The sequence below is a fragment of the Diadema setosum genome, chromosome 2 (assembly GCF_964275005.1).
Source record: "Diadema setosum chromosome 2, eeDiaSeto1, whole genome shotgun sequence".
Taxonomy (NCBI): domain Eukaryota; kingdom Metazoa; phylum Echinodermata; class Echinoidea; order Diadematoida; family Diadematidae; genus Diadema; species Diadema setosum.
Genome location: NC_092686.1, coordinates 31957113 through 31972525, shown reverse-complemented (window position 1 = coordinate 31972525; position 15413 = coordinate 31957113). Strand labels below are relative to the sequence as shown.

At 37.7% G+C, this 15413-nt stretch overlaps 1 protein-coding gene across 1 annotated transcript in view; it reads right to left on the bottom strand.

Moving 5' to 3' along the window:
* The window catches only part of LOC140244117 (uncharacterized), an 8677-nt gene extending 1221 nt beyond the window's left edge, over positions 1-7456 (bottom strand). The window contains exons 1-2 of the mRNA XM_072323765.1: positions 7451-7456; positions 5485-5738 (exon numbers count right to left, since the gene is read on the bottom strand). Of these exons, the coding sequence (XP_072179866.1) occupies positions 5485-5738; positions 7451-7456 (260 nt within the window). The remainder of the gene's footprint in view (positions 1-5484; positions 5739-7450) is intronic.
* Positions 7457-15413: the final 7957 nt, after the last annotated feature.

The following is a 15413-nucleotide window of genomic DNA, read 5'->3' as shown; positions in this document are numbered from 1 at the left end:
GTAAACTTCTAAAATTTGATACCATCTACCAATTTTCTTTTGCTATACATTGTACAACTAAACGCACGAAATACCCTAATTACAAGAGGCAACCACGTAATTCCCTGGGAAAGTACGACAAGTTTATGTGTGAAGGAGCTTGGTTATGACAACATACAGTATATCCTACAATAATTTTTTATTGTTTGTGGAAAAAGCACAGTTTGTCTATGAAAACAACATTCCCCCCCCCCCCCCCATCTGATGATACGTTAAAACACTGTTAGTCTTGAAGACACAGGTTGTGAAGGAAATCAGTGAAAATAAATTGCAGATGATGTTAGCAAAATGAGACATGTTACAATGGTCTCTCATATTCATCAGAAAAGACAAAGATATGTGACTGTAACAGCGGTTTGTTGAAATTTTGACAAAAACATGAGAGTTGGTATGTCTCATCGAATAAAACAAAATATTTATCATTTATCATGAACTATTGACTTGCAAATAAACAATGAAAGAACTTCAATAATGCTATGTAACCCACAAAAAAGGGGGAAAAAAGTATTTTTATGATGCATGTCTTACATCATTCCATCACTGGTACCATGAAGTACCATACACAATATATTTAGCGAGTCTAATTTTCCGTGAATCAGGACTCCTCGACAATTTCACTAGTGGTTAAATTCACGATTGTGGAGTACAGTTGCTGAACAGAGAAATGCGTGTGTGCACGTCATATTCATGTTGGAATCAAAGTTAATATTTTGTGTCTTTTTTAATTAAAAACAGCAGCAATTTGCAAAATTCGCAAAATTTGCAAAAATAAAAACCTCATGAAATATCAGGTGTAGACAGTACAGTCGTACATGTATAATGTTTTTGTTAATTGCATGGGGTATGTTTGTTACATTAGCCAAGATTGTACACTACATGTAACCCATTTTTTTTACCGGTCTGACCTGTCTGTCAGATCAGTAGGTACTAGTACCCATTTTTTTTTTTTTTTTTTTTACTGGTCCATTCCTGAAAAGTTACTGGTCCCACAGTGATCTTTACTGGTCCTGGACCGTTGGACCAGTGCGCAGTGTTGCCTTTAAGCAATTTTTGTCAACATTGACACTCAAGCTGACTCGATCTCTTGAGGTGAACAATCACATGTGCGGGTAAAAAACTCGCACAATGTGTATTTCTTCTCTTTCTCTCTCATGAAAGAATATTCTCTCTCTCTCTCTCCCTCTCTCTGATGAAGGAACTGCTGTTTGTGGACTGTGGATGATATAAATAATTTGTATCATCAGTGCTATAGAATCCAATACTGCATCATATGAAAGCTTGTTTATTAAAAATGTATTCTGGAGCTCTTAAATCAGCTCTTAAATCAACTTCTCCTTCACAGAATTCCCCGAACTGTATCTTCCTCTCTCTCCCCCTCTCTCCTTCCTTTTTTTTCCTCTCTCTCTCTTTCTCAAATTTGTCATCTTTTATAGGTAGACTACATATGTACAAATAGTATTATGTAAATCTATAATCACTTCATATGGTGAATAGAAAAAAAAAAAAAAGAAACATCACAGGCATTACTGGGGCCAACACAATTCTCCCTCAAGCAAGCAATATTTCAAAAGTGATGAATTTGACATTCATGAGTATTGAAATATGAAAATGGACAAAAGAAACAAACAAATTGTGTGGTTTCTATGTACAGGCCCTACCTCAAAACTGGTAAAATCATGTATATGATAAACCTCAGAACTATGTTTAATAGCTCTATGGTGTGTAAATGCTTTGCTAGCTGGTGGAAGCCACAACAGATGAGAACTGGCCACATCTTTTCGAAAACCATACAGAATATGACTGGGAAACAATAAATGGGGCATTTGTCATTCCCGTCCCGTCCCCCCCCCCTTTAACACCCCACTGCCTGTCATTTGACTCACATGTACAGGCACATGTCTGCGCACATGCACAGTATGATGGGGGGGGGGGGGTAGAGATATTGTATGTAGACGTTCAAGTGTCTGCCTTCCTGCAGATGAGGACATGCGGGTTACAGTGACCTCACACATATCCATAAATATCCATGTACTGCTCCATATTCTCTCTTGTCTGTCTCTCTGTCTGTTTGTCTGTCTATGTGTGTACTGTAAAAACTGTTATCAACTCCGCTAAGGCCAGGAAGTTTTTATTTCATCGGCATAGGTTTAAATTTGATTGTCTGTATGCAAATATAACTCAAAAAGTTGTGACACGTTTGAATACATGTATATAATGCATATTTTCACTTTTCTAATATGACAGATGAGCTGTCTGTATGAATGAAACTTACAAGAAAATTTGACAATGAGACAAAGAACAGCCGGTGAATTTTTATGGATTTTAGAAGGATTTGGATTTTGTTCTTGTTTGCAGACAGGGTCAATGAACTTGGAAGTTCAAGCTGCGCGTATTTGAAATATACATACGCGCACTAAAGTGCCATATATTTGAAGTACCTGGTATAAACATGCATAAGCGCACTAAAGTGCGTGATCTATTCAGGAGAGGTGCCGCGCAGCTGGAAGCTGATGATGTTACAACAGGCTTTGGGAAATTGGAAATGTGTGGGTGGAAATGAGCTGCATGGTGGAGATCAGGGGTGGTATTCTGAAAATCTTCCTAAGTTTCTTCCTAAGTTTCTTCCTAAGTTTCTTCCTAAGGTTCTTCCTAAGTCAGAAACTTAGGAAGTGCCTAGAAAAGACAGAATTGGTATTCTGAAATTTCTTTCTAGGCACTTCTTAATGCAAATTAGGCCATCCTTATTCCCGCCCACGTCCTTTCTTAAGTCAATACGAAATGCCGTATCATAAGGAACCAACCAATGACAATCGCATATTACTATGACGTAGGGTCAAATACACGTGTGCGCGGCATGTCCCTTTCTCACGCTCATTTCGTACATCAAAGTACATGTGCGCACAGTGACTGACAAGCACGCCTATCACGATGCTTGCAGTTTGCTATTCTTAAAAACGTACTTAGGACAGGGGTGGAGCTTTCTTAAATATTTTCCTAAAATTCTTTCCTAAGTGCATTCTAGAATACCAACTTCTTCCTAAGTCAGAAATTTGCATATTTCCGCCCCTTTCCTACATAGTTTGTAAGTTTCTTCCTTAGTCTAGGAAAAACCTAGGAACAGACTTAGGAAGAAACTTAGGAAGATTTTCAGAATACCACTTAGGAAAAAATCCTGACTTTGGAAGAATTTCTTCCTAGGAAGGATTTCAGAATACCACCCCTGAGCTCTAAAAAGTGCTTAAAATTCTACTTTTTGTGATGGTTTAATTTCCCGAATTTCGGGAATCGCAACTTTGACATCACATAAAAATGTCGCAGAGGCATTAATGCACTTACAATAGCCTCAAAGTCAAAATCACGATGAAACATCTCTTATCTATATGGGGGGGGGGGGGGGGGGGGATTGTCCTGATACGAGGGTGAAGCACTGTTCACACATCAGATATAAAGTACTGATGACAATATCCCAAATGTGTGCCTTGGCAAGTTGATGTGAAGTGGTCACACTGACACAATGTACCAGCAGTCCAGCCACAATTTTTCATTAGTGTTATCACTCCAAACAGCATGGTAATATTTAACCTAGTTCATACTGTTACTACTTGTGGGCCCAGCGTGTCAACCGCTTGTGGCACTTTGCATCATATAGACTACATGAATGCACATGTTGCAGGAATATTGGTTGGAAATTCACAAATTATCATAGGCAATCTAAATTTGACCATCACCTGCACATATACTGTACGATGCATGCCAAAAGACTGTTCACGAAAACAATGCATGTACAGTATGTACTGTTTTTTTTTCTTCACAAATACAATGTAGCTGTACCATCAAAACCACCTGATTCCATCTGTAGCCAAAAAATTAAGTAATACTTTATAAGCTGTTATTTTCATGTACAGATATTTTTGTGCATGGGGAGGACACAGGACATTTTTGAGTGATGTTTTTGCAATTTGAAACCGAAGGAGCCTAGCATATGGCGACATTTTTGCCTGTTGTTAAATTCGCGTGTCTAGCAGTGATTCGTGAAATTCTCAAAAATTAAATCCTCACAAAAACAAGGAAAAGTAGAAATTACGCGGTGCGTAATACATGTCCCCGCCGGAAGTAGCATTTTGCAACAAAATGTGCAATATAGGTAAAAATCAAGGTCAAAGGTCAAAATTCTGTGTAAAGTTTTGAAGCCCTCACCTAGTGCCATCACATAAAGCAAACGGAATCGAAATCGGGTTAGAAATGGCGAAGGAGTAGCATATGTGTAGCCAATGTACAATACAGGTCAAAAATCAAGGTCAAAGGTCAAAGAAGGCAAATGTCAAAATTCTGTGTAAAGTTTTGAAGCCCTCACCTAGTGCCATCACATAAAGCAAATGGAATCGAAATCGGGTTAGAAATGGCGAAGGAGTAGCATTTTGTAGCCAATGTACAATACAGGTCAAAAATCAAGGTCAAAGGTCAAAGAAGGCAAAGGTCAAAATTCTGTGTAGCAGTTTGAAGCCCTCACCTAGTGCATCACATACAGCAAACGGAATCGAAATTGGGTTAGAAATGGCGAAGGAGTAGCATTTTGTAGCAAAATGTACATTATAGGTCAAAAATCAAGGTCAAAGGTCAAAGAAGGCAAAGGTCAAAATTCTGTGTAGAAGTTTTGAAGCCCTCACCTAGTGCCATCACATAAAGCAAACAGAATGGAAATTGGGTTAGAAATGGCGAAGGAGTAGCATTTTGTAGCAAAATGTACAATATAGGTCAAAAATCAAGGTCAAAGGTCAAAGAAGTCAAAGGTCAAAATTCTGTGTAGAAGTTTTGAAGCCCTCACCTAGTGCCATCACATAAAGCAAACGGAATCGAAATCGGGTTAGAAATGGCGAAGGAGTAGCATTTTGTAGCAATATGTACAATATAGGTCAAAGGTCAAGGTCAAAGGTCACAACTGAAATTCTGTGTAAAAGTTTCAAAGCTCCCATGTAGTGCTATCATATAAAGCAAACAGAATCAAAATTGGCTCATAAATGACAGAGAAGTAGCAAATTTAACATTTTGATCACACACGGACGCACACACGGACGGACGCACGGACGGATGCACGGACACACAGACACACACACGTACGGAGCCCCTTTCATAGTCCCCTGCTCGAACTCGTTCGGCGGGGACAATAACAGCTTAGTAGACAAGACCATAACAATGTGATATTACACACATTTTTTTTTTCAATAATCTTTCTTTGATTTCTATGATATCACATAACAAACTACACACACACACACAAGATGGTTCACACTTTGATTTATTGCTAGATATCCACACGCATAACCCCCCCCCCCCCCCCCCATTCTTAAATACAATACTTCGCCTACAAATTACATTGTACATACCTGGCGTAACCTCATAGAGGGCAACATGTTTGGGTTACTTTGATACAAATGTACTACTGACCTCTTGTGCAAAGGAATGTTTAGTATGCTCCATTCGTCAATACCTACCTTCACATTGAGTATGTCCGTCAACTGCTTCGCTTTCTGCTCCCGCAACGAGTTCCCAGCATTGGTGACGAAGACTGTCGGCACTCTGACCGCTCCTTTGCTATCGCAGAGGAGCTGGAAAGCCTCGAGGGCCTCTGGGAGAACATTCTTGCCCCTCACCAGGACTCCGTCAATGTCAAACAGGAGGCCAAAGTTTGGCAAGGGTTGCTGACAAAAGGAATGAATATATTTTAATGTCAAAAATGAATATAAATTGTCATCAAAAGAAAAAAACCACAACAACAACACATGCTTTTAACAGGGAAAGATTAGAATAGCAGCAAGTCAGACATATGTCTGAAAGATTCATGCTATTGCTATTCATGCTATCACGTACCTAGGAGAAGAATTAGCCAAGGATTGATGAAACTGGACGAATGTTACATACAGTATCTTGTACGTAATCATATGATCCCATCATAAACTGGATGCACCATATTGCAAACATTGGAAACCATGTTGTTTTCGCTATGTTGCTGTCTCTTCATGATCTACAAAATCTCTCATCTTATGCACAGTCTTTAAGTCCAGTTGCATAATTTTTTTTAAGGAGTGCATATTATCTTGAGATTCATTTTTTTTATCAATCACTTTGATGAATTTTTTTCAGCAAAAATTATCATTTCTAAATTCTTTTTGATCATTGTCAGCATTGGATAATAGGACTAATCATGCCATGTACTGGTAGATAGAGGGCATTTACAACTAACCTTTGCAAAAGTGTCATTGCGTCACTGGTAATGCAGTGTACAAAATCTTGCCTTTAGATGGCATCAAACTTTCAGGATGACCTAAGTGTACTTTTGTATGTATTTCCAAACATTTAGATCACTTTTATGTCAAAAGGCAAATATTTTCCTTTTTAAGTTTTGGCCAACTGGCTCGACTCTTGAATCTGGGTCAAAGTTGCCAGATTCCACCACCGCGGCTGGGATTTATGCTGGTAGGATCTTAATTGGCTGGCCATCAACTTCAGCACCTTTGACACTGTCATTCATGCTCCTGTCACTTTCTCTAACAAATTCTATGACTGCTCCATCTTCATTGCTGTTCACACTACTGAAATCTCTTCTAGTACAAATCTCCAATCTCAATGTCCATGTCGAAAGCAACATCAACCTTGTGAAATTCACCTGACATTTTCTATTCTCTATCTAAAGGTTTAGTAGTTTGTAAGTTGAAACAATACAACAATCTGTACTGAAATACCATGCTTGCATGCATTTAGTTGTATTGTAAACAGGGCAGTTGAGGTTTTTATGTGTACCTGCTATTGTGTCTTACTGCTTACATAAGAAGTGTCTTGGATACATGTAAAACAGCATTGTGAAGGGGCCAGTTTGATATAGTAAACTGCTCTTTTGCAAACTATTAAAATCATTGCATTTGTGAGGGTTTCTTCTCTGTGTAAAGACCAAATTTAGTGCAATCTGAAGCATCCATTTCAAAACCTCATAGAGCCTACAATGTACAACTGTACAATAGGTACTTTAAACATCACATGACTCAGTGAAAATGAGAAAATGAGGAAACTAGAAAAGACACTACTTTTTATTATACACTCTGAGTTATGAAAATTGATGGTATGTTGCACTTGTATGGTGACTGATTATTTTTCAGTAGAGTTTGCATGTCAGATCTGCAGTTTCATTCTTTATAATCCTACCTACACAATGTCATCCCAAATATATTTCATTGTAAACAAACTGTAGATTTGCATTGTAACGTAGGTAGCAGATATATGTCTGTACTCTATCATCGCATTTGGCACAATACAAGTGTAGCTGTTGCTGCTCATAGAGTGCTATGAGTGAGCCATATGGATGATCTCACAACCTTTCCACAAGATGCCCCTGTGCCAAATTTGACTGCAGCTCTACCTCCATGATTTGTACTTGATTTTACACATATGCCACTACATGGTGACTTCTAGAGAATCTGTTTTTGCTATGATGTCTGATGAGCAGCCCTCTGATAAACTATTGAATTCATGAGATCCTGTGTTTTTGTTTGTTTGTTTGTTTGTTTTTTTTAAATCATATTTACAGTGTACTAATCACAGCAAAAGACCATAGCCATCTACAGTATATGATCAATATGTACAGTACATTGGTATCAATGTATGACAATGTAAAAGAAAAGCAACATTTTTATACATAAACTCATTGCACGTGGTCAGATTTTGGTCTGAAATATGGTTATCAGAATTATACAGGGTTGGGGACTATTTTTTTTTTTCCAATCTTGATGGACTGTTACTAGGTATAGTTTAGGAGTACATTTATAGCTTCTAGGTACACAGTACTTTTCAAAATAAAAGAAACACAAGCAATACAGAGAAAGTCTGATTCTAAAATCTGTTCAAAAGGTACATGCAAAAGTCCAAACGGAATTCTTGATCGAACCAAGTTTTACTCCAACACACTACAAGTGTGCGAACCAACATGTGCTTTATCAAGCTCTTGATTTATCTTTACATCATCAATGAATCATGAATCATGAATTTCTAACTTGATTTCTGTAATTTTTGTATATTTGGACATTACATTTGGGCAAGTGAAATTCACGTTCAGACATGTGCTCTGCAACGATTAGAAAATCTGCTTGCCCGACTGGGCAAGTGGTATTTGTAAAAGAAAGAAAAAAGTTATGTATCACTCTGCATTGAAATATAGTAAAAATTCTGAACTTTTGAACAGATTGTCCCATTTTCCTCAAACTTTCATTGATGTGTTCTAAAATATTGCTGCATTCTCTCAATCCTTTGAAATTTTCTTTTGACTAAGCAGTCAGTTTTTGTTCTAGAGCATAGAGTAATACACTTTAGATGATCCTAGATCTAAGTCTACTGTACCGGTATCTAATGAAGTTTACAGCATTTGACAGTGGACTAGATTGTTGTTGAATCATTATGTTCAGTCCTGTAAAATCAGTAGGGACCTAGGGCCTACTGGCAGTGGAACGTCTCAACGTACAAACGTGGAACGTCTCAAAGTACAGTCTACAGACGTCTATGGATGGAGTACGTATTGGTATATTCTCATGTCAAGATAAAGATACTTTTACTTGTAACGTTAGATGATCTACATCTGTCATCTCAGATAAAACTTTGTCTACGTCAAATATAAGGTCTAATTCCCACAGTTTGTTAGAAAAAGGCATGAGTCGTAATAATATACTAATAAAAACCCATAAGTCTAGCTAAATGGAGTCTTACAATCGTGACATGATAATAAAATATGACTAAAAATTGCTAGACACAAATATTACTCACTTCATCAACTTGTGACTGATGAGAAATCGCCCTCCTTGCAATCTTGTGACGGCTCTTGATTTCCCTCAAAGTTCCTCGTATTTGGGCTGAAAACAGTGACCGTGTTGTCAAACGGCCCAGTGAACCCATCCTCAGAAAATCAGTTCGAGGACAAAGTCAGCAATTCCTCGATATTTCGAATGTAATCAACGTGAGATAAGTGAAAGTGAAGATATCGTCAGATGTTCATAATCAATGCGAAGAAACTGGAGGAGCGAAAAGAAACCGGCGGATGATTGTCAGCTCATCAGTTGGGGAACCGGACAATCGATGTGTTTCCCCTATGCTATGGCGAGTGTGAACATTCTATGAGGCGCGAGGAATCCGTGTCGCATAGATGCATAGACTGTGTGTTGTGTGTGTGGAAGACAGGCACGCACACTGCATGAGCGTTGAGTATCAAGCAAAGGAACCGGCTGAGTGTTTCTGTGTGTTGTACCGGGTAGCGGGGTATTGCATCACGACACCGATGTTGTTAGTCTACACATTCACCCTTTGAAGAGTTCGTAAGAAGAGCTTCGACGGCCAAGCGCACCGGCAGCCGCGTACGACTAGTTCGACTATCAGACTCTTGAGGGCTTATTAAAAGACTAGCCAATCGCTTCGTAGCATGTGGCGACTCGTGACCTTGCAAGCGAGAGTCAGGCCATAATTATCATAAAAGATGTGGGTGTGACCAATCAGGCAGCGTCTTTTCAATCACATGATAGTCGAGCCTCCGTATTATTTGCATGTCATGGTGACGTCACATGGCGTTTATTTTTCATCGCCCTTCACTTCGAGAGAATCTGTCTTGCACCCGACGTTTTCTCGATTGTTTTTTTTTCTTCTTCTTCCCAAAAACAGATGACGTGATTCCATGGCCGTCAAATGTACACTTTTTTTTTTAAACATCCGTCAGTGTGCTGCATTCGTACCTGGTGGCTTTTTGTTTTGTATTTGTAAATAGGAGTTTCTGCAATTTACAAGCACTAATTGCTTCTCAGGTCTCTTATCTTTTTATACCTGATGTACAGTGGTATTATAAATTATGTTAAGTCTCTTATCAGCTATCTGTCATGTTTGTCTAATCTTTGATTTCTTGTCTTCACCCAATATTACAATTCCTGTAATTTGCTATTCTTGGTGGAATTGAACAAATAAATTGAATTGAATCTTGCACTAAAGTAATTCTTTTTCTTGAGCAACAAGAATGGGGGGGGGGGTGTTTAAAGCTGTTCTTAAAGTTATGAATGACTTAAAAACGACTGGTATACCTTCTGATGTGCTATATTTATCAGAATTTCAATAATTCAGCTCAAGAACAGCTTTATGACCCCCCCCCCAGCAGATTTCCCTGAAAAGAGGTACTCAGTTGTTTGTATTGTTACACAGGAAGGATACTGTTAATAGCATAATCAACCTTAGATTTAATGCATCCTACTGTGATACCAAATACCACTTTCTACACTTATTTGGAGAGGCATAAAGACACATAAGTCAATAAAGGTCTACTTCCTTCTTTTGGCAGGGGACTGGCATTACGGACTTGCCCCCCCCCCCCCATGACCCCCCCCACCCCCTAAACAAGTTTTGCAGCCCCTGCACTAAAAGAAATCAAAACCCAGATATAAAAATGGATTGAGTGAAAGCAGCAATATTAGTAGAACACAACAATGAATGTATACGGAAAATTGGACAATCCATTCAAAAGCTATGAATTTCTAAATTTTTGGTGCTGTCATTGCTGGATAAGGAGATTGCTACAGTTCATGACATTGTTATGGCCAACAATTACAAGAAAATACAAATAGAATTCAACATATTTTAACTCTTCTAGCATGATGGACTTTATTTACTCTGACAAAGCAGGATGAAAGATATTACTGTTAAATTGACAAATATGTCAGTAACAATAAAGCCGATACTTTCCATAGAAAATAAAATTTATGGAATACTCCTTACATTTTCTGTAAATTGTGTTCCATAATGAAGTTATGTACTGCACTAGTCTCATTATCTAGCAGTGGTACTGAAACTTCAAAAATTTTTAATTTTTGATTGATCGTCCTATTTTCCTTTAACTTACACAGATGGGTTCTACTAATATTGCTGCTCTCACTCAATCCACATTTATTATTTAGTTTTGGGATTTTTTTGTTAAATTGTAGGGACCTCAGAGTCATAATTTCAGCTATGTGTTACCACTGCATGGCTACCAGCCTGAGTGAGAGTTTGGAGAGAGACACTGTGACAAAAAGCAAAAAAAAAAAAAAAAAAAAAAAAAAAATGGATGTTTCAAGACGTCTTTATTTCAAATATATAGCCTTTTGCTTTAACTCACAATGACTTCAACTCAGTGCTATTTGCCCTCTACTTTATAGTTTCGAATCCACACTGCAAAGGGTGTAACACAAAACTTCTTCTTACAAAGAATCCATTTACCCTGTGGTGATTAAATTCATCTGAGAACTGAGGGATGGTAAATATATATCTTTCCTCTTCTCTTTCACTCTCTCTCTCTCTTTCTTCTTCCTCTTTTGCTTTTTCTTTTCATTCTTCTGCTTTGCATTGTTTGTAAATACCCATTTTGGCACTCTCCAGGGCTAAAGCTGTTTACTGCATCTTTTCCTGTATTTCAGCAGAAATCTGATGTTTGCATGCACACATTTCCACTATCACATTGTTTGCATAATTAGTAAAGACTAATAGCATTAGCAATCAAAGCTTGTTATATTATACAGAGGCTTTCCAACAAAGGAAACGCCAGTGCACAGTGTGTGTTGGTCTGCATATACAATTTGAAAGGGATACTTCTTCATACACACACACACACACACACACACACACACACACACACACACACACACACACACACACACATACACTCACATACAAACATATATACACAAAATACATGTTACACAAATAGAACACTGATACATTGCCAAAACCAAGTTACAGGAACAGTGTGAAAGAGACTCAGATATTGACATCATTTTTGTACAGAAATATTTATTTACAATCACTGCTCTCAAAGAAAAGATAAATCATTCATATTCTTCCTGTCTTCTAATTACAAACAACATCATTGTAATTCCCTGGTGATATAACATCCTGTTTAGTCAAACAGGTTTCTCGTAATCACTGCACAATAGTAACTCTCCACGCTTGACAAGAAATCCTGAGCAATACACAGAAGAAACATTACTGTAAACCGTAAAACAAGGAATGCTTGCGTGCACTTTAATTTAGTGAGAGTTCAGATTCGCAAAATTAAAATGCGTGAGCAAGTTCTTGTCTGCACTATATGTTGAATGCCAGTGGCAATTTGTGAAAATTTTATGCTGCAAAAGAGGCTGTCAGCTCCAATTCATGAAAATTTCATGCCACAAATATATCATGTTTACAATATGCACTCCACCATGTGCACCTTTGAAAAGAGCCTCTTTTTCATAAAGATGACATGTTTGAAAAGAAGAACAAGTCCATAAAATGCTGGATTCTGATCACATGACAGTTAAACTGTTGTAATTTGATAATACCAACAAAAAAAAAACCCTCTTCACAGAACTAAAAGATGTAGATTTGGTATAAATACTCTGAGAAGGAACTTATTACAACAAAGTCATGCACAGAACAAAGTAGTTTCAAAAAGTCTGTTACTGCCCCTGTCAATCAAATTTGGGAAATAATTGTCCAAAAAAAAAAAAATGAAATGAGATCTTGTTCTATAGACTTCTGATTTCATAGTCAAGTTCACTGGATAAACTGAGAGTTTCACATGTCTATGTCAATATTTCATATAGTAAACACAAACAGATGGGTAGACATGTGAAGTGGGAAGTAGATAACGCTAAGCACACGTTATTACAACTTGATAATATTGAGGGCAAGGTCACTGACTTTGCTAATGCAGATATGGAAACGTGTAACTGATAACTGCACAAATAAAGCAATTTGAATAGAACAGAGAGACAGTGAAACAGACCCCTGGGTGCCAAGTGGGAGCAGTGTAGTTGCATACATGCCAGCATGCTTGCCCCATTAGTGGGAGTTGTGTCAACCTGAACTTTGCCCACGACTGTTGGCATATCTCCGCTAGACAGATCTACCTTCACATCTCCTATTCCCCCCCCCCCCCTGCACATCCTCATGGCACATACCTTCAAGTACATGATGTGTACCTTTGCTTCATTTCTATCTCATCAAGGAGTGTGCATGTTATCTAAATTATATCACACGCCTTTGATGTACCCCCTACTGAACAAACATTCGGCAGTTTCATTACTGCCGACAGGAACTATTGTCATCCCATTAATGTGCTTTTGGATACTTGGAAACCAAACGATGTAAAACATACCTGTACTTTGATCCCAGGAGCAGTGTCCTGTAGGATAGAGAACCTTACTTCCCAGTCTAATTACAGTGTACAGTGAAAATGGATTCTAAGGGATTACAAAATTGTGGCTTGGGTATTTCTGTTGTTTGCTTTTTGACCCATCTCAACATCCATTAGCATACATATCCTTGAAGGAAAAAAAAAATGAATGTTTGATACCGATATATGATCGCTTATCAAGACAAAGTCATAAATGACAGTATCCATTCTCTCTTCAGACTCATGTTGTGAAAAAAAAAGCCCTATAAAACACTGGAAGAGATAAACTGTATAAAATCTTGGCTATCCTAGCATTCGTCAGCAAATTCATACCAAATAGGACCTCAGCATTCCATACTTTGTTCAATTTAAACACTTGTAAGTTTAGACCACTCAATGCCTCCAGCATCCTAAGTGTTAATGTTTTGAGTTGGAGTAAAAAAAAAAAGTGACATACATTGTATTTTACTATTAACAAAGATATATTTCTCACTTTCCATCAACAATAAAATGCAAAAGCTTTCAAACCAATCTGCATTTATTTTGATGACATTGAACGTGGTGGCATAAAATCCATTGACTACAAGCATGTGCCACTGCTGTATCATCTCTAAGGCAATTTGTTTGTTTGTTTGTTTCTCTTTTTTTTTGCAAGAAAAAAGATATTTCAGATGGACCATTTGTCACAAAGAGATGCAACCAAGTGTCACACTGTTATCAATCAGAACATATATTTAGTTGTGTATTGAACAGGCATCAAAGTATAAGAGGAGAATGTGCTGCATAGTAATAATGCGACAATCTGGAGCAGTTTATTGTCATAGTCACTGTGCATTACTTATCATCCAGTGCACGGCTATACTGTGGCACTGATGATCACCTGTTTATAGGAGAGGCACAACTCAGTGATTCTAGGGTCAGAAATATGATATTAAACCTTTCCAGAGGATCAGGTTCAACACTGCATACGCCATATATTTAGTGCATCTAATTTTTCACAATCAGGACTTCCCAACAATTTCGTCAATTTCGTGCATGGCTAAACTTACATATAGAGTACAGTAATGAAGAAAGAAATTTATGTGTGTACTTTGCCTTTACGTCAAGGTCAGAGTGAATAATTTTGTGTGTTGCGAAATTTGCGGATAGCGCCCGACACAGGAAATTTGAGAACAGAGAAACCTAACTAGAAATGTTGCTATGGTGACTGGTATGCCTGTGGTATGCCGCTATATCGCACAGTTCTCCCAGTAGGTCTAGAGTACGTTTTGACAATGTGAGACGGCAGTTTCAAACAATTGGCAAAAAATGAAATGACATGATTGTCACAAATGTGTTGAGTGTTCACTCTTGTTGAACTAGGTTTCATTTTGATGGAAAACTAAATTGTTGAAAGAGAGAAAGTACAACTGTATTTGGGATTTTGAACATATTCTCTTCACCTTTGACCCTTGCCCTTTGACCCCAAGGCCAACAATTATTGAAGTAATCACAACAATCATGACAATACTTTGAGTTATATTCAAAACATGGGAAAAATCGTGACATTTCAGCGTTTTCACTTGACCTTTGACTAATCATATCACTAAAATCTTTCTCTACAGAATCATGGCACAGTAATGCATATACCTCGTTTGATTAATTTTATGCACCGAGTAATCTCCATGGTATGGAGAAAAAAAAAATAATTTCAGCACTGAATAGTAGAATTTTAGCATTTTAACCCGACTTTTGACCCTTGAGCTTTGACCTCATAAGCCCAAAATTCCCCAAAGAATCACTGATGGCAGTTTATGCATATGTAAGAGGTTTCATGAAGATATTTTGAGTCATTTCTGAGATATGGAGAAAAAAGAAAAAAACTTTTCACTTTACCTTCATTCCTTAGAGAACCATTAACTGGTAATACATGTATAAACTAAGTTTTAAGAAAATACCTTCAGGCATTGCATAAATATGGGGAAAATACTGAAATTTTAAGAATGTGACCATGACCTTTGCCCTTTGACCTTGAACATGTGCACCAAATGTTGATGGTCACAACTTTGTTCACTCTTATATACATATATTAGGTTTCACTAGGATATCTCACAAATAGTTTTTAAGTTACACTGTCCACAAATTGACTGCAGATGGATGGGCGGACAACCTGAAAACCTAATGCTTTGGT